An 18,967-nucleotide genomic window follows, 5' to 3' on the forward strand; every position below is an offset into this window, starting at 1 on the left:
GTAAATAAATGGATAGAAGAAGGAATAGACAGACAGATGGAATAAATATTTTTGATGATGCTCTTGGTCTTCTTTTATAGACAAGGAGCCACTGAAAACTTTTAAACAGAATGGCGACATCAGAGGTGTGGCTCTGATGAAAGAAAGCATTTATGGACTGAGTGATGGAGAGACTAGGGTCAGGGAAATCTCTGAAGTAGCAAGGCAATCGTCTGCCAATACATTCTAAGGGGAACTCTGTCAACGTAAACCCGCACCGAGAGAGAGAGCTGGACCTAAAACAGCGTCAGTAGGTAGAGTTGACTCAGTGGGTACTGGGGGTGGGGTGGAGCGTGACGGGCTGAGCAGTGGGTTCAGGGCAGTGGCCACTGAGGTGGTGCCGGTTTGAGCAAGACACATTATGGAGGTTATTGAACACGCAGGTCTGGAGGCCGCATGTGGAAGGTGGGGGTTCAGGCCATAGCAGTGGGCATCATTTGACTTTTGAGAAAAAAATTGAGAGTGGAATTTTGAGTATCATTAAAAACATACAGAAAGTTCCAAAGACAAGATAAAAATACACTCTGAGAGGGAGACCACGAAACAATGACCAGGCAAGAGAGCAACATGCAGAAGTTTGATAGCTGTTTCTTATCCGTTCATTGGAATACTTGGAGCAATGTCGTATATTAGACTTACTAACAGTTTTTCAGTCAGTTTGAAGTTCTCCCTTATCCTGAAGTGTCTGACCATCCTCTCCATACCCGACCAAATGTGCTAGTGTCATTGAACTTGACTTAATGAATATTTAGTCTGCAGTCATGCTTTGTGATGTATTTCAAAAAGCTGCTTCGTTATTCTGCATATTCAAATTATCTTTGCTTCTTGATATCGGGTGACTACTTTGCCCCCATTTTCTAACTTTTAAGTAATACTAATGACATGTATCTGTTAAAATTAGGCACCAACCTAGAAAAAACAGCAAATACAGTTAGAACATACTATCATTTTCCCAAAAGTAGAGGAGGGGGGGGGGATGGCCAACCACATAAATCCTGAGAGGTGAGAGCATTGCAAGTTTCCTTTTCCTCTTTTGAAATATGTTTTCTCTGGTGGGATTCATCTGCTCCTCTGAGAACCCAGGTGGGTCAAACTCAGTCCCGAGGGGCCCTCTGTGCAGACCCCAAATTTGGTAGAATGGAGCACCCATTATTGGTCTGTGCCTGGAGGAACAGGGCCTGCTTTCTGTCACTGCCCAGTTCTCGTGACCGAGCTTGGAGAGGAAATGACAGCATTTACGGGCACTAAGCCATCAGTTAGCCTTTCGACCAGACTGGCCCACTGTGTGTTTCAGAACCTCGAAAGGCACTGTTGCCCCTTCTAGAAAATCAGGGAAAGTGTGGAGCAAAAAAAAAAAAAAAAAGGAAGTCAATTAATTTTACAAATAATAACAAATACTAATAAGGGAAATGAGATTCTGGGAACAGATTAAGAAATGCGTTGCACTATTTTTCCTTACTGCACAAATTGATTTTTATAAATGAAGACATTAATGTATATATAAATCTAGTTGCTGCTTATACCATTAATTTATCATCCCTTCCCAAGACAAGTGATGGCCATTTAGATTCTATTAAAAGCATCAGTTGGATTTTGAGCTTGTTGTTGAACTGAGGACTCTGTGTCTGAGTCCCTCTGGCAAAACCACGCCGTCTGTATTTATTCATCATCTACTTTCTGACACTAATTCAAAGGCTGATTTTACTAGTATCCTTAACATCAGACTATATATTACCCATTCATAGACTTCGAGTTAATGTACAGCAATGTGGAAGAAAAGATCTTTGGATGGTTAGGATTTCCGGTTAGAAGCCTGGCTGTGTTCACCATGGGGCCCTGAGAAATGATGGTTTCCTTAACACCAAATAGGCCGTGATGTGAAGACTACCTGCATTCATCATTTTGAAATAAAACTCATGAGTTTTCTTTTTTAAAAAATTTGAGCAGGTTCCTTACTGGCCAAGGCAAAAAAGAAAAATAATAATACAGTGAGATATATCCTCTCTCATTTAACAATCGTGGGCTTCCTGCTATTTGGGGGGAACTGTCAGAGGGACGGCAGACACAATAGTGCATAAGATGTGTCCCTCGAGGAGTTTGGAAGTCCTACTTCCTAAGTATTTATATCAGACAGAATTTTCTAAAGTGCATTTATTTATTTACTCTCTTGCAGACTGATGCTCATTTAGTCCACAGAAGATTCGCTGTAGTACACACACACACACACACACACAGCTATAGTTTTACAAAAGTAAAACCATGCTACCAAGACATTAAAGATAAAGAGAAACATGGGCAATGAAATAATGACAAATAAAACCAGGGATAAAAGTGCACTATTTGTGGCCATGGATGTGCAGTTACTTGAGATGGTCAGAAAAATCTGTCTGTAAGCATCCCATGGGCCCAAGCAAAGGAGAAAAGGGAGTCAAAGTCAAGGGTGTTGGACTTCAGAGCCTGTACCCCAAGTAACCTGCTGTACCACTCTCCCCTCCCCTCCCATGCTCATTCGCTGACCCCCTGGAGACACTGGGCCAGGAGTCCCTGTAAGGTGGTACCTTAGAAACATTTCCAAAAAGCTATGGAAACAGAAAAGGGAATATTTTTGCATATATGCATATATGTGAATAAAGGCAGAGGATTTATAGAAACATTGGCATATACGTACTTTTAAATAGTTTGTATACTTTTATAATTTTATTAACTTTGAGAGAGAGAGAGAGACATGGATTTGTTGTTCCACTGATTGATGCATTCTTTGATTGGTCCTTGTATGTGTCCTGACTAAGGATTGAACCTGCAACCTTGGCCTGTGCTCTAACCAGCTGAGCTCCTTGGTCAGGGCAATAATTGGTGTATTTTTAGAAAACAGTCGTTGCAATCACTTGATTTTTTTCTGGTTGTTTTCTTCTAGTCATGCGACCACACCATCTTTCCCTTCACCCTGAATTGCTTAGGAATCAAGAGAATACAATGCTGGTTTTAGTGATGAACTGTTCCAATATTTTTTAAAAATCTACCATGCCTACAAAATAGAAATGTCTGTTGCAGCACGCCATATTTCTTTAATGGGTACACCCACGGATCAACGTGCTATTTCAGAGCTCTGCTAGAAGGCTGGGAATCAGTAAAAACGGTGTTTTTTTATAAGTTGCATAAATGCTTTGTGGTGTTACTGAAATGTCTTAATTGCTTTTATGAATGTACTTAATGAGTTTGCCTTCAAATGTGATGTTACTTGCTTTATGTGGCTAAATGACTCACTCCAGCCAGACACCGTGCAAACCCAAAGGAACACTGCTTTTTTGCCTGCGGTGCCAGGTGAACCAGAAAGCTCCGAACGCAACTGTTCACGGCTCTGCTGGGCCTGTGCGAGCCGTGTGCTGTGCCCACAGGAGATCTGGGCTGGGGACTGTCTGTCCGGGAGCCTCTGGTCTGGTATCCAGGCTTAATTGAATAACAGCGGGGGCTTCAGCTAGAGGAGATGAGATGGCCAGTCAAGATGGCTACAAGGTCAAGACACAGCCTGAGAGGAAGCAGTGTGCGTATCCTGGCGTCCGTGGAAGATCAGCTTCTGACAGTCAGTGAGTTGCTGAGAACAATTTGACTTTATTGTGGAATGAGAGAGTGAAGTTAAGGTGCATACCCAGTCTGCTAAACCCTGATAATCAATGAAGCTTGGAGCCAAGGCCCTTATTTTTCTTTAAAATCTTTATTTCCATATCTTTTCTGTTCTCTTACACAGCATTCATTATTATACTTGGGCCTTCTCTCTTCTTTTGGACTCTCCCCTGTTATACATGGGTCGTTTGCTGAATATATTCTAGTTCTCTGTCAATTCTGGTGGCCAGTCCTGCCGCCCCCCAACATGGGTCCTAGTATCTTGTCAAACCAGGTTATTCTTTATTACATTCTCAATGCAAGTGGCAATTCAAATAGAGACTATTTATCCAAGGAGAAAGAATTTTACAGCCCTTATAGTGGTACTTTAGGTTAAAATTATAGTCGATTCATTTGCCCCTGCGTAAAGTGATTCCCTTACTGCCAATAACTTCAATCTTACTAAGCACTTATTCAGAACTGTGCTTAACTCCTCATTTTTCCCAACTTCATGGCTTTTCTCAGGTGGTCCTCCTGAGCTGGCTCTATTAATATTGTCCTAGAACAGCGAAATCGGAGGCATCTGAACGTACTACAGCCAGAAGGGGCTACTACTGTGGGTCATGGTTAAATTAAGGGCTTTCTAGTCCCTCCTAAAATAAATTCCTCCAGTTTTGGAAGCAAAGGGCCAGTCCTTAACCTCTGCAGTGTTCTTAGGATTAGGATCCATTCATCAGTTAGGATAGCCCAGTGCCTGGGAGACTGAAGGTATGCACTATTATCTAAATTACTTTAAGGGTACATTTACTAGGATATAGAAAAATGTCAAATGCTAGAATGTTCTCGGAGATTGTTGCTTTTAGGGATAACTGGGCATCGTGGTGAAGAGTTAGATGGAGCCAGATGTGAATCTTGATTTTGTTCCTAAATGTTAGTTTTCCGACTAAGAAAGGATTTACTATCCAGGGCTCGGGATCCTGATGTCTAAAATAGTGGTAGCATCGACTGTTGCTTGCGGTTGGTATCCATGGTGGATGAGAGAGTGTTTTCAACATGATGCCTGCCACCTACTGCCCCTTCAGTTAACATTATTATTTGTATCATGGCTGGTTCAAAGGACCGCTCACCTGCTCATATTCCTTCATTCCTCTCTTCATGAGAATTTGATTGTACACCGTCATCAGATAGGTTCATGGGTGTGGAGTGAGGTAGACATCAGGCTGACCGCACTGTCAGGTGACCTGACCTCAAGCACAAATAATAATTAGTCCCATCAGAAGTGAGCATCACATTACTTCTCTGGTCTGCAATTTCCAAGTAAAATCTCTTATTACTCAAACTTAGTTATGCTGGTAATTATTGTTTTTGTATATGTTTTTTAAAAGATTTTATTTATCTTTAGAGGGGAAGGGAAGGAGAGAAGGAGAGACATATCAATGTATGGTTGCCTCTCATGAGTCCCCTGCTGGGAACTGGCCTGCAACCCAGGCATGTGCCCTGACTGGGAATCGAACCTCGATCGTGTGGTTTACAGGCCCACACTCAATCCACTGAGCTACACCAGCCAGGGCTGTGTTTGTATATGTTTTTGAAGCTGTTCTACAAATGTATTTTGCTCCAATTTTATTACCCTAATCATTATTTTCTAATTCTTACTCTTGGTGAAGCCTTTGGCATTTGAACCTAAATATTATATTAATAAATTACTGGAGAATTACAAAGACATTAGAGAGAATTATAGAGTTTACTGATAAAGCATAGTCCATATTTCCCTTCAATTAAAAAAAAAACATTTTCAGCACAGTTTGCTTTTTTTCCTAAGCAAGACTATTTTTCCACCATTATGATTTGTATGTCCTCCGTTCCCCTCTAAATGTAACACACATTTTTTTTTTCACTCCATGGGACTGTTTTAAGTGTTATTTAACTGGATTGAATTTCTGAGACCATGTGGTCCCTGCTCAGCTCACTGTACATCCCCTGAATCTGCTGTCTCCACATTTCCTCCCTCAATACAATGGTACTTTCTCTCAAAAACATTTGAAACCTCACACCCATGGGTTCCAGGCTGCCCGGGGCTTTCCTGCTTTGTGAAAGTGGCCACGTCATTCCCGGGAGCGCAGCTCTCTGAGGAAACTTGACCCTTAAGGATCAGCGGATCACCTCTTGGCTCCAGCTTGTCCTGCCCCCTGCCTGCCTGCTGTCCTTCAGCACGCGCTGTCATTTTCACTCTCAGACCCCCACCCACCCGCGTGTCTGCTCACCAGCCATCATCTGGCCTGCCTTTCCCCGTCCCATACTGCTTCGCAGCTGTTACTTCACTGCCGGACTGGGATCCAGGAGGCCGCTGGTGAATTCACCTGCCAGGCTGCGTCTGGGCCCTCGCCCAGGCTCAGGGGAAAGAATGGACAGGAATTCGGTGGCCTGCCACATGCTGTCTATGGTGTCACGTTCTCCTGGTGTCCCAGGGTAACCTGAAATACCGATGGGAAGCTTTTGTGCCACAAACAAATATGATGCTCTCATCATCTGAGAGTTTGCATAATTTAAGGAGTGCAAGAACATGTGCTCAAGAATTCGGGTCAAGGCGATAGAATGATAATGGGGAGGACTAAGATGCTGAGTAAAGAAATGGAGAGTTTCTATGAGTTACTAAGAGTTACTATGACAATACCCTTGTTACAGCTTTGGCATTTTTTTGGGAAAAAATGACAAATCTGAAAAGACTTCTTTTCAAGGGCTGAATGGTATCTATCTATATATTTCTACAGGAAATAATATGTCCTATGTATGTAGGACAGTCTTCTTGTCTTCACACTGCTGCTCTTGGCACTCGAAATGCTCACTTTCTCTGTCCATAGAAACTGTCAACTCCCAGGCTCAATGCCCCCTCCCCACTCTCCCCACCAAACCTCCTAATGACTCAGGCTTCACACAGTAGGAGGAGTTTTAGGCTCCACCTAGAATCTGGGCTTTTGTCCCGGCTTCGCCATTTCCCAGTTAAGTGACTTGGAGAAAGCCACGTGAGCCCTGGTTCTCACTTTCTCCCTGTGTCTGGTGGGAGTGATACGGTCTCCAATTTGTGGGGTTGTCATAAAGATCACACGAGATAATCTATAAACGTGTTGGGTACACTCCAATGGTGGAGGAATGCACGGTGGCATTTCCTCTCTTTGGCCTTTGGATGTAGACCTACAGAAAAACTCGCTAGGTAGAAACCGGAAAATAGATGGGAGCTAACAGGGACAAGCCCAGCCTTTGCTTTGTACTATCTACAATTGGTCTCTCCACAACCTTTTAAAAGAGCTCCATTTTATAGATGAGGAAGCTAGAGGGAGAAGGGGTCAAGTCACCTGTTTAAGAAAACACAGCTAGTAGGTAGTGAAGTCAGGGCTCACCCCAGGCCTTCTCTGGAACTTCCTGACCACGAAATGCTCCTATCTCTCATGATGCTCTGAGTAGTGGAAGGCATGTGGTTCATTCATTTAACCCTTTTTTGTTGTTAACATGTCCCTGAAGCACACACTGTCCCTCACCGGTGTCTTTGTGCCTTATGAGAGGCGAGGCTGAACAGCCATAGTAAGCACGGTGCTGTGCTCATCTTTTCAGTGACTGTCTCTCTGGGTCATGGGATGTGCCTTCACTGTGGTCCACAGCACCCTCAAGGTCACATTCCTGCGGGCGGGTCTCTGGCTTCCCATCTGTACCGTGACTTCTCTCTTGGTGACTTGCTCCTCCTCGGCCGGGAGGGGTTCTGACATTTATGAGGAGACCCTCTCTAGAGGGCGGAAGCTCCATTACCAGGACTGCAGGCCTGACCTTGAGGACGAAGTCTTTCTGAGAAGTCAGCACCCACCGGGCCCCTAGGTCAATCCATCCATAACCCACTCCAAGGAAGAAGGGCTTTCCCTGTGAGCCATGTCAGAGTTTTCCTAGAAGTAAGACCTAGCTTTCGTCTGTGTCTTAATGAATTAGTGTGGGTGCTATAAAGGGGGATTCTCTAGTTGCCCCCTTCCCGGAGGATGGGATATGCAACTGGAAGTGAGGCTGTTGCCTGGACAACCCCCCTCCCACATACTTCCTTAGTCCTCTGTTCCAGCCGCGCCCTCACCTGTCCTTTCATTCCCACGGGTCCTCTTTCGAGAGCTTCTTCTCTTGGAGAGTTTTACTTGCTAGAATGAATCAATCTTCTTCTCCAACACCCATCTGACAAGGTGATGGCTACTTCTGTTGTTGCTCTTGTCTTCACAAGCCATTTGTCAACCGTCTGGGTCCAACCTGTTAAAGGAATTCTAGTTTCGCATGGGCTAAATAGGTGCCACTTCCTCAGATATAACTGACAAATCAAAGCTCCCTTCCAGGCATTTGTAAGCGGGCGATTCAATGGGAGGGGTCAGCCCCCCCTAGCTGATTGAGGCAGTGTGTTTCTGGGATGGGGAGGAGGCCATTCTTGTCTGCTCGGTGCACCACCAGCCTTGTTCCCAGGTACCTTTGGTAAGGTGGTCAGCAGGCGCCCCAGGGCAGGTGAAGCTATAGGAGGAAATGCAGCACGACCGGACTGTCACACAGGGTCATCCCGCCTGCCATCGCACACAGCCCTGACACCTCACTGGCTGCAGACCACATGGCTTTGTGTCTAGCCCATGCTGGGTAACCAGGGAGTTGGTTGTAGTCATTTGGGAATCTGGGTGACGGGTGGTCCGTCTCGGTGTGAGTGGGAGAGGGACACGCCAACACCGCCTCTTTCACCCGCAAATGACACGTGTCACTTTTACTCGCATACTACGTCTTAGATTTATTCTTAGGCACCTTGCTGTATTAACAGCCTTCCTAAGAATTCAGAAACCAGAACAAGTAAGAACGATGGCCACTGTTCACAAAAAAGGCATTCAACTTACTCTCTGGATTTTAGGTGTCACAAGGGATTGCATTGGTTTAGAAAATTGCAAAAGAATATGGAAGAATTGTTTGCAAACAGGAAGCATTTTGCTAACCTGTTTTTTAGGATGATAAATCTGTTTCATGTAGGATATACACACTCATGTGTGTAGGAAAAGGTTAAAATGCTAACAGTGACGTTCCTTATTTTAATTCACTAGCTCATAAAGTGGTCAATAGAAGCAGTGATAATGGGTGCCTTTGTTCTCCTCTTGATGTGTAGCAAAAGGGTTAATGATCATGATTGCTTATGATGTTGGTTGCTTTTGTAAATTACCTATCAAGTTATATGAGCTTCCTTCTATGTACTGGCCTCGTAAAATAAGTTGGTGAATATTCTCTTATGCTGTTTGCAAGAATGTTTGTGAAAACTGTAATTACAGTTTTCCAGATGTGTGGAATACTTGATTTGCACAACTCTCTAGGCCCACTGTTTTCTTTGCTGGGGGAAGTGTAATTGCAGATTATTTAGTAAATAGAATAATTTATATATATTTTTAAAATATTTACTGTTTCTGTTGAGGTATGATTTGCACAAAGTGTACACACCTTAAAGTAAATAACTTGATGAATTTTTTTCAAATGTATCCATCACTCATGTCAAGATACAGAAATCCCAGCTCTCTTGCAGACTTCCTTGAGCCCATTCCCATTTGATTCTCTTTTTTAAAGGAAAAAAAAAAACACACTGTTTGTACTTTCATCACCATACCTTAGCTTTGACTGTTTGCATTTCGTATAAATAGAATCATACAATATGGTCTTGGTGTGTCTAGCTTTTTTCGCTCACTACCACATCTGTGAGATTTACCTGCATTGTTGCTTATAGCATCAGTTCCCTTTTCTTTCCTCGTGTTATTTCATTTCATTGTTTGGATATACTACTGTTTATTTTGTATTCTACAGGGCATGGACATTGGGGTTGTTTCTAGCTCTCCTCCTCCTTGAGTCAGGTTAGATTGGAAATAGTTTTAGGAATTTGTCCAATTTGCCTCAGGGTGCAAGTTTAATCCTCATACAAAATTGGAAAAAAAAAGTTGAATCCTTATAAAATTGTAATATTTTCTTACGTTTGTGATCACATTACACCTGTGGTTTATGCCTCTACTTTCATATCTGAGAGTAATTATTATATGCCTACTGTTTTTTTTCTTGATCAGTTATGCCAGAGGTTAGTCAATTTTAATAGTAAATCATTGGGTAATAAAAACTCAAGAATAGGGGATACCTCTTGATTTTTGTCCATTAAAAAGAACTAGGCCTAAAGGGCCCGATAAGCTAAGCTCATTGTAGTCAGCTTTTCCAGAATAAAGAGGATAAACTTGCTTATAGTTGTCTAAGTAAAATATCATTTTCTTGACTTTTGCAAAACAGGGATACGCTGATTTAATGTGGCATGATGTCTTTACAACTAGAAAAATAAATTGCTAGCAACTCACTCTCTCTGGTAAAGTGCAAAATGGTCACTAATTATTTCTAATCCCTAGGTATAGCCCTTTGCAATGTGACTTTGTCACTCTTCTGTGAAGATTAGACTTTATTTTGCAGCCCTTAATTCTGGGCTTGGTCTTGTGACTTTCTGTGGCCAATAGGACATTTGCAAATGTGATGCAAGCAGAGGCCTGAAAAGTATTTGCACCTTAGGGCCTCCGGTCTTATGTTGCCGGGGATTTTTCTGCTCTTAGAATAGATTCCCATGACCATTAAGCAAACTAAGATAAGAGAGCAAGGCTGAATCGGACTGGCCGGCGCCAGCCAATCCAAGCCACTCTCCACCAGAAGAACTGTCCAGTGAGTCCCAGAAATATATAAAGATAAATAAATAATAGCACGAGGCCACTCATATGCTTAACTAAAACTTCCTCTTAATACACTTTGCCTTTTTTTCCCTATCCTTATTTCGCAGGCACTGCTGGGGGTGGTGGAAGTGTTGGTGCCCGATTCAGTTACCAGAAGTGTCCCCAGGTTGGATAGGATGGAGCCGAGAACGCAGACGGATGTGTCAGACCATCGCCTGCCTCTGCAGATTACAGGCAGAGTGTCTGAATGTGGAGCGGAGTCGCTAATCTTAGCTTGTCTATTTTGAGGCATGACTGTCTGTGAGAAGGCAGGGGTTGTTATGTGGTGGGAAAATCCTTATCTCCAGAATGGAGACCCCGAAGACACACTGACACGCCACGATTAAAAATTAATGTTAGTCCTTGGATTTGCCAGGGATGAAGAGAAGCCTGCCATTGAATAACTCATCCAAAGACAAACATTGGTTGTATGTTCCGTAGCAGGTTTGAATAATCCACCTGTTTAAGTCTTCCCGTCCTATATATCTACTTCAAAACTTCTTTTCCCACACTCTCAGAATTTACATATGACATCTGTAATTACATACCAGCTGGTTTTATGTGAAAGTTTATTTTTCATTTCAACATTGCCCTTGCAAGATTGCAGTAATCAACAAGCAGAGAAGAGGGCATTTTGGTGAGTGAAGGTTCCTTCTAGAAGCACCTTGTTCTAATTGGTAAGTTGATGAATCAAAGGTTTGTGGTTCTCAGATTTCTCCTAGGAAAGGAACTTAAAAAAGCGTTTGACAGAAGTCACGGTGGGTTGGTCTCTGGCTGTCTCTCTAACAAGAAACACCACACAAGCGTCTCTACCATTTCTAAATGTTTTTCTACATAGGATAGTTTCCAGAAAACAAAACCACAATTGGCTGATTTTTTCCCCCTCAAACGAGTTTTCTATTTCGAAGCTAAGAAGGGAGAGCGGTATTAGATGCTTTAGAATATTTCCCATCTGAGATGAGCGATCCGAGGTAATAGGAAAGAGAGTTGGGATGTGATAGGAACGACGCAGAACTGACACCAAGCGGGCATTGGTGAATGCAGGCATGCTCTCGTCCAATCAGGTAGCTAACAAGTCAGCGGGCCTGTTGCTTCTGAAGCATCGTTAAAATCCCTGGTCATCCAGATGGAACCTGTTTAGATAATATCAGATTGCCCCTCATAATCTAAAGCCGCGCGGGTTATTAGGAGAGAGGTACCTTGACTAAAAAAAAAATGCAGAAGCGGAACAGTCCGAAGAAACTTTCATTTGTGGACCAAGCCTGCAGGGGATCAATATATTTGTACCCCATAAAAGAGAGAGCACCCCGGAAGTTATGTGTTGCGTTACTAACCTCGGCCAGTCACTCTGATGCCAGGATGAAATGGATTGAGGTGCTGGGAAGCGGCGGGAGGAGGGGCCGTGGGGATGATCGGATAAGGTGCACTGCTACTTTAAAATTAAGCCAGCCTGGCCCCTCCAGGTCCCGCCCCCTGCTCCAGGTACCTGCGAAAGGAAGGCCGGGGTAGCTCACTTCCAGGCGGGCCACGCAGCTGACTGCGCCGAGTGTCAGGTAACCAAGTGTGTGCTGTGCAGGCCTTGGGCAGCCAAGTCTTCCCTGCAGCCTTTATGCTGTTACAGCCTATCTGCTAAAAGTAACCGGGGGTCACCGGAGTGTTGCCAGGCAACGAGGGACCGCAGCCCTGTGAAGAGTCATTTGTCACACTGAGGGGACTGGTTGAAATGCCATAAAGAAATGGTAACTCAGCTTATTTATCAATACAATTACTTACACGGTATTAGGGGTGCATATTTAACCTACAAATACGTAGTCGTAGGGGGAAACACGAGCATAAACGTTTGCTAAATACTAAGGCCTAGGACAGACAGATGGTGTTGGGCTCCTAAGCAGCTTTACTGCGAGCTTAAAGTTGCTGCACCTGCTGGGATAAGGGGGGCGAGGCCCAAAGTGCTTTTGCTGGCTTGATTTCGGACATCTGCGAGTGAGCTCTGCTTTAGAACAGACGGTGCATGTGCAAAGAAAACCTGTGCAGTATGTTCTCAACCTGGTGGGCAGGCAGCACTGATTCTCTGTGGTGGAGCAGTGATGTGACTTTACGGTGGCAAAACACATCAATAAAAATAGAGGCCTGTGTGTGTGTGTCTAGATACAAACCTGGTTGTCCTGTGAACTTTACAATGCTCCACCTGCTCGTCAAAATGCCGCTATTTGCCGAAAGAATGAGCATTTTCCTCCAAGACAATGTCCTCCCCCGTGATTTCTTTTTTGGGGAAGTGCAATAATGGTTCTTGTCAAGAGCTCCAAGCCCCTGGTTCTTCGGAAGAACTTAAGTTTTAATGATGTAGCAGCTTTTACTTGACACCCTGTTTCTGATTCGCAGGCACCAGCTGCTACCCATGTCTGCGCCGTTGCCCGGACCGCCTTTGGAACTACCTCCGTGTGAAAACGCGCCTGCAGCTTCCCGAAAATGGAAGACCTGCCGGTTCCTTAGAGCGCCCGGCTTCCACGTGGGGCCGTCTGATTACTTCTTTAGGAACGTTTACCCAGGAGGAGAATGCTTTTTTGTAAACATGCATTGCCCGGCTCTCTCCCTGAACTTTGGCTTCTTGTTTCACATCCTTGAAACGTCGATCTTTTCCTATTTCGCCTCCCTCTCGTGGGCTGACGCGCAGGGCCTTTTCCCGAGGCTGGAGAACGTCGGCGCTTTCAAGACAGTCTCAGTCGTGCCAACCCACGCAACGTGTGGGCTCCCAGACAGAAGCACTTTCTGCCGCAGCTCGGCGGCTGCTGCTGACAGTCTGGAGTTCTGTAGCCAGCAGTTTTGCGTCCAGGACTGCCCACACAGATCCGCACCCCCGGCCTTCACCGCCCTTCTCTCTGAAGGCCTCGGGAGCTGCATCGCCATGGACCAACTGGATCTGCGGCCCTACTCCCCGAAAAACGCCACAAGTTTTATTTTCGGAAATCACAAGAATTGCTTTTCCGCTCCTCCTTCTCCAAGGCTGGCGGCATCATTCACGCTGGCTGTGTGGTTGAAACCCGAGCAAGAAGGTGTAATGTAAGTAGTAGGGTGGGTGTAAGCTTTCCCAGGGGCCTGAAAAATCACTTGTAGCGAAGATTAGTATAACTTGACTTCCAGACTAGGAAGGAAGGGTGGCCCTGGGAGATCCACGCGAGTGGAGAAATCCAACTCCTATGCTAGTCTTTTCTACGTAAGTTTGCATTCCAAACATTTTTTCCTAGACGTAATCATTCCTTTATACTTACCGTAATGAAGTGAACCTTCAATAAAGGCTGTTATAAGATGGCTTCCTTGCAGGCCACCATGCTCACACCGGTCTCCAGCGTCCCCTAGTAGGTTGCTGAGTACAGTCTTTCTCTTGGGCGTCAGACGCTGAATCAGGCACAGTGAGTTTCACAGTTGGGAACTGGTAATGCAAGCCATTGACATTTTCAAAGTTTTGGTCCAAGTTTCTATGAACAAACTGCCCCTACAAGAGTATAAACTTTTCATTAGGCAGATCACTCTCTGAGGGCGTAGGGCGGTGTTTTTGTCCTCATTTCCCCAAGAAGGGATGTTGGCTCGCGTCATGGAAAGTGCCCAATGACGACTAAGCCTCCATCCCTGAAACAGGTAAAACTTTTCGCCCTTTTTCTTGTGGAGCTGACATCTTTTAGGGAGTGTGTAGGGAAACATGAAAGGGTCTCAAATGCCTGTATGTTATTGATCCCAGTACAAATGCCTTCTGTGGCTTGGGAGTGTGGCTTCCTTAGTATTGGTTTTTTAAAAATGAGTTTATGTAATCACGTGTTTATTCTTCTGTCATAGTCTCTTAAGCCAATATATAATGTGTTTTCCCTGAGTGTGTAGAGCCAGTCTGGAATTTGGAATAAGTAGGACAGTTTGGAGACATTTTTCCTTAGCCTTTGTCTTCCTGCAGGGCATTCGTCTCTTCCCAGAGTGACAGTTTCATTATTGTGACAGTGTTGGCCAAATATCTAAAAAACGTGTGAAACAAACCAGAAAAGTCTTATAATTTCCCAAGCAAATAGGACTTAAATGTCTTGGGTGTTTAGTTTTAATGTGCCAAGTGAGAGCTGGCATATTTTCATTTTCTAAAAAAATGTGGAGTGAAAATCATCTCAAACCATCATCTCAATTTCTCTGTCACTCCTAAAAGAAAATCCTGTTTTCTTACTGTTTGAAATGTCAGTAAATCCTGCCTACTCAGTTTATATAACTAGTGTACAGTCTTTAAAAAAAGTGTCTCTTGACAAATATGGCTAGGACAAAATATTTTTTTTTCCCAAAGGATATGTCTCTACCAAATTCATCTTCTATGGCTATCATTTCGTCTAAGTGAGACAGAGGAGTATTTATAGAGGCCATAGCACATGGTTTACAGTTTTGAGAGTTCTCTGCTTCAAGGTCATTTCCATTCTCAATTCTAAAATACCTACGGGAATTGGGGGAATTTCGGGGTGTTTGCACTCGATAAGTAAAACAAACAAAACACGGATTATCCGATTATTGTTTATCCAGGAGCAGAATAAATCCAGTTCCTAAATATTTTGCTACCTGCCTTCCTCTTACATTCATTATCTACCAAAGCTAGAATGTTTACAAGCAAACAAAATAGCAAGGAAGATAATCAATAACATATTAAGAAATGCATTTTTACTAAGCTTGGGGAAGTAAGCCTACATTTGGTAAATATATTCTTGAGTAACAGTCAAATGCTAACTTGTACTGCAAATTGAAACTCCAGAAAAATGGCTGGAGGCACTTTTTTTTTCCTAGATTGTTTAAGACCTAGAGTCAGGGAATAAAGAGAAACTCTTTTCCTTCCAGTGACTTACAAATAATCATACTGAGGGTTAAAAAAATCATAGTAGGGTTTCTTTAAAGCCTAATTTCTACTTTATGTAAAAAACTTTGTCAACTTATTTGCTCAAAATGTGTTATTGACTCTCATCTTTATCACCGAACATAGGTACAAAATATAATAAAATAGTGGCAGTGACTATTAAGTGTTCTCTAAACTTAGTCTTACCTCTGAACGCTGGGAAAGAGTAGGTGTAATAAAGGGGGTACTCTGTGGAAAATGTTCTATTTATGAAAAGTTTTTAAATTCCTTTAGCACTAATTCTTGCTTTGTTCCATCTTACGTTTGCTTCTTTGATGCTTCCTCCTCCGCTTGGTCACTCACTCATCTTTTTCCGAGGGTCTCCTATATACCAGGTTCTACTTCTAGTCTCAGGAAACTCACGATCTACTGGGAAGACAGATAGTGTTATTAGCAAGGTAACCCTGTGGGTTAAGTACGTGCCAAGGAAGATGCCTTCAGAAGTCTTGAGCAAGGAGGGTTACGGGGTCAGGAATACTCGTGAAGATTTCTGGGCTGAGCAGGAGGCAGCCGTAAGAAGGAAGGGACCCAGACCCTTTCAACACCTAATGGGGTCTCCTCCCTAAGATGTGCCACTTTTGTGAGTTCTTGTCTCTGAGATACAGGCTGAAGGCCATCTTAAATAGAGAGTCGTTTGATGGGATGCTCTCAGTGTTATTTCTCTTGAAACAGTGGATCTCTGGGAATAACCCACGGAGAAGGCAACTAGCAAGCATTTCTCACTTGTGTTCTGTTAAAAAGTTGAGTTGCTAGGTTGAAATGTGATCGAGAGGAACGGGGCTTACGTTCATATCTATTTCTGCTCAGTGGACACAGAATGGTTAGAAGTACACAATGATATAAGCAATATAACATAAAATTTATATTGAACATAAACTAAAAGGATAAAACATAAAAATGTCATAAACCTATTTAAAGGGGCAGGAGAACAATATCACTGTGATTAGGATAGAAGTGATTTTGAAAACTACCAAGTGGACGACCAGCCTTGGGTCATTCATCCAAGATCATTAACATTGTCACAGAGCTTCAGTGGGCTGTGTGGTCAGGGTCAGCAACCCGTCATCTCGCAGACTCCGGCTTTGGCTTTAGGTCAGTGATGGGCAAGGAGGTAAAGACTATACTCGTGGGTTCTTCTTTTCGCTGTGGGAATTAAACAGCAGTTCAGAGCCCTCTCTGAACACTAAATTCTCTTTACATTAAAAAAAAAAGAAATAAAGATTTGCACTGGTAATTCAATCCCCAGGATATGTATTGTGTCACTTCCTGTAAAAGAAATAGCAGGGAAAATGATGAGCCAATCAGCTAAATGTTAGTTTTGCAGGGTGATTCAGCTACTTTAGTTTGCACCATGAACGTCTAACAAAGGGTGTTGAGGTCCTGGGGAATTTATTACAAATGAGAATTCTGTTTTCTGTTGAAATAAAAAAGACTTTTTAGTTGGAATAAAGCTTGCTCTGACTATAACGCCATTCAGGCATTTGTGCACAGTGCGGATTTGGAGTGGAGTTTGGGATCAGTTACACCTCTGTAAATACATGATCCCTTCGCCTGTCTTTTGGTCCCATGCCGACCTTTTGTCTTTTCTGCTTGCTTCCGAAGGTGTATTATAGAGAAGACGGTGGATGGGCAGATTGTGTTCAAACTCACAATATCCGAGAAAGAGACCATGTTTTATTACCGCACAGTCCATGGTTTGCAGCCTCCAATAAAAGTAACGACACTGGGGAGAATTCTTGTGAAGAAATGGATTCATCTGAGTGTGCAGGTGAGTGAAATAAAAAATATTTAACATTCGGTTAAACAGAAGAATCTATCTTCCTTTCTTGTCTTTAAATGGCATTTTCCCACAAGATTGGAAACGGGCTCTTCTAGATGTTAAGCGTGTGTGTAAATGACACATGAAAATCAATATTTAAAAGACCTCATGATACACCTCATGATACACCAGCACTGTCCCCTGAAAATTGCCGTGAAAAATCCCACCGATGCGCAAGACAAGGCGGCCTGGAATAATAACGTCCTCATGCCATTTCTGTTGCATTTGGTTTGTATGTTTTATTTTGCTCAAAAATGTGTGAGGGCTATTTTGGCATCCGGAAGTAATTTCACTAGTCATGGCCACGCGAAAACCCCTCCTGGTTTTTACAGCTGCCTTTTGCAGGTAGCATCTGCTGATGTGAATACACATTGGCTGTTGCATTAAAATGCGGACTTGAGAACTAATGAACTTCACACCTCAGAAACTCAAAAGGTGTTACAGTATTGCTTTAGTTGTCAACCACAGTTTGCATGAACCTTAGGAGCTGCTAAAGGCAGAGATAACTGCGATGTCTGTTAGTTTATGGTTCCCAGGAATAAACACAGTTTATCTGTTTGTGTCCTCAGGGCATTGAAATGGCCCAGTGCAGCCAAAGTCACCCTTGCCTCTCACACCAGAGGTACTGTCTGCAGTTTTCAGTCTGTGGTCTCATAGAGGCACTTGAACAGCGGTCCTTGTGAACCCCACTTGCACTGGGGGACATTTGTGTCTGCATTCATGTCATGAAAATAATCTTTGCTTTCTCACATTTTCATCCCACCCAAGAATGGACTTCCTTTGAGGCTCCTGAGGGTTGTGGCTTCAGTTTAAGAATCTATCTCAGCATAGAAGTCATTCTTGGTGATTTAAATGCACTTGTGTGTATGTCTTTGTTGTGCCTGATTATGACCAAAATTTTGCCATGTGTTTGTGTAGCAGTGCATGGAAAGCCGTAGGAAGAACATTTAGAATAGAAATGCAGAGAGGGAACCATGAGTGATTTCTATAGGAGGGGATTGGCAAAGTGATATTCAATCAGCATTTTATGCCTTATCTGCTCAGTATTTAGTTAGGATGCGAATTTAGTGAATGCCTTGGTGGGGAGCAATATTTCTTTTAAAAAAATTTTTGTATATATTTTATTGATTATGCCATTACAGTTATTCTATTCCCTCCTTCATTCCCCTCCCCCCTCTCCCACCATTCCCCCCTTTAGTTTATGACCACGTGTCTCAAGTTCTTTAGATTCTGTATTTCCCCTACTATTCCTGCCCTCCCCCCTATTTTCTACCTACCGTCTATGCTACTTATTTTTTGTACCTTCTCCCCCCTTCTCCTCCCACTCTCCTGTTGCTAACCCTCCATGTGATCTTCATTTCTATGGTTCCACTCGTGATTTAGCTGTCCTCTTGGTTTGCTTTTGTTTTAGGTGTGGTTGTTAATAACTGAGTTTGCTGTCCTTTCATTATTCATATTTTTTATCTTCTTTTTCTTAGATAAGTCCCTTTAACATTTCATATAATAAGGGTTTGGTGATGATGAACTCCTTGAATTTGACCTTATCTGAGAAGCACTTTATCTGTCCTTCCATTCTAAATGAAAGCTTTGCTGGATAGAGCAATATTGATTGTAGGTTTTTGGATTTCATGACTTGGAATACTTGTTTCCAGCTCCTTCTTGCCTATAAGGTCTCTTGAGAAATCCGCTGACAGTCTGATGGGAACTCCTTTGTAGGTAACTGTCCCCTTATCTCTTGCTGCTTCTAGGATTCTCTCCTTCATTTTCATCTTGGCTAATGGAATTATGATGTGCCTTGGTGTGTTTCTTCTTGGGTCCAACTTT

General features: G+C 43.1%; 1 protein-coding gene across 1 annotated transcript in view; it reads left to right on the forward strand.

Annotated features, from left to right (window-relative positions):
• Window positions 1-11,889: 11,889 nt before the first annotated feature.
• USH2A (usherin) overlaps window positions 11,890-18,967 on the forward strand; it is a 530,092-nt gene continuing 523,014 nt past the window's right edge. The window contains exons 1-3 of the mRNA XM_037069500.1: window positions 11,890-12,154; window positions 12,798-13,475; window positions 16,927-17,092. Coding sequence (XP_036925395.1) covers window positions 12,814-13,475; window positions 16,927-17,092 — 828 coding nt within the window. The 5' untranslated portion in view covers window positions 11,890-12,154; window positions 12,798-12,813. The remainder of the gene's footprint in view (window positions 12,155-12,797; window positions 13,476-16,926; window positions 17,093-18,967) is intronic.

Source organism: Sturnira hondurensis, unplaced genomic scaffold, assembly GCF_014824575.4.
Source record: "Sturnira hondurensis isolate 20B ecotype Veracruz unplaced genomic scaffold, ASM1482457v3 Scaffold0018525, whole genome shotgun sequence".
In the NCBI taxonomy this organism is placed as follows: Eukaryota; Metazoa; Chordata; class Mammalia; order Chiroptera; family Phyllostomidae; genus Sturnira; species Sturnira hondurensis.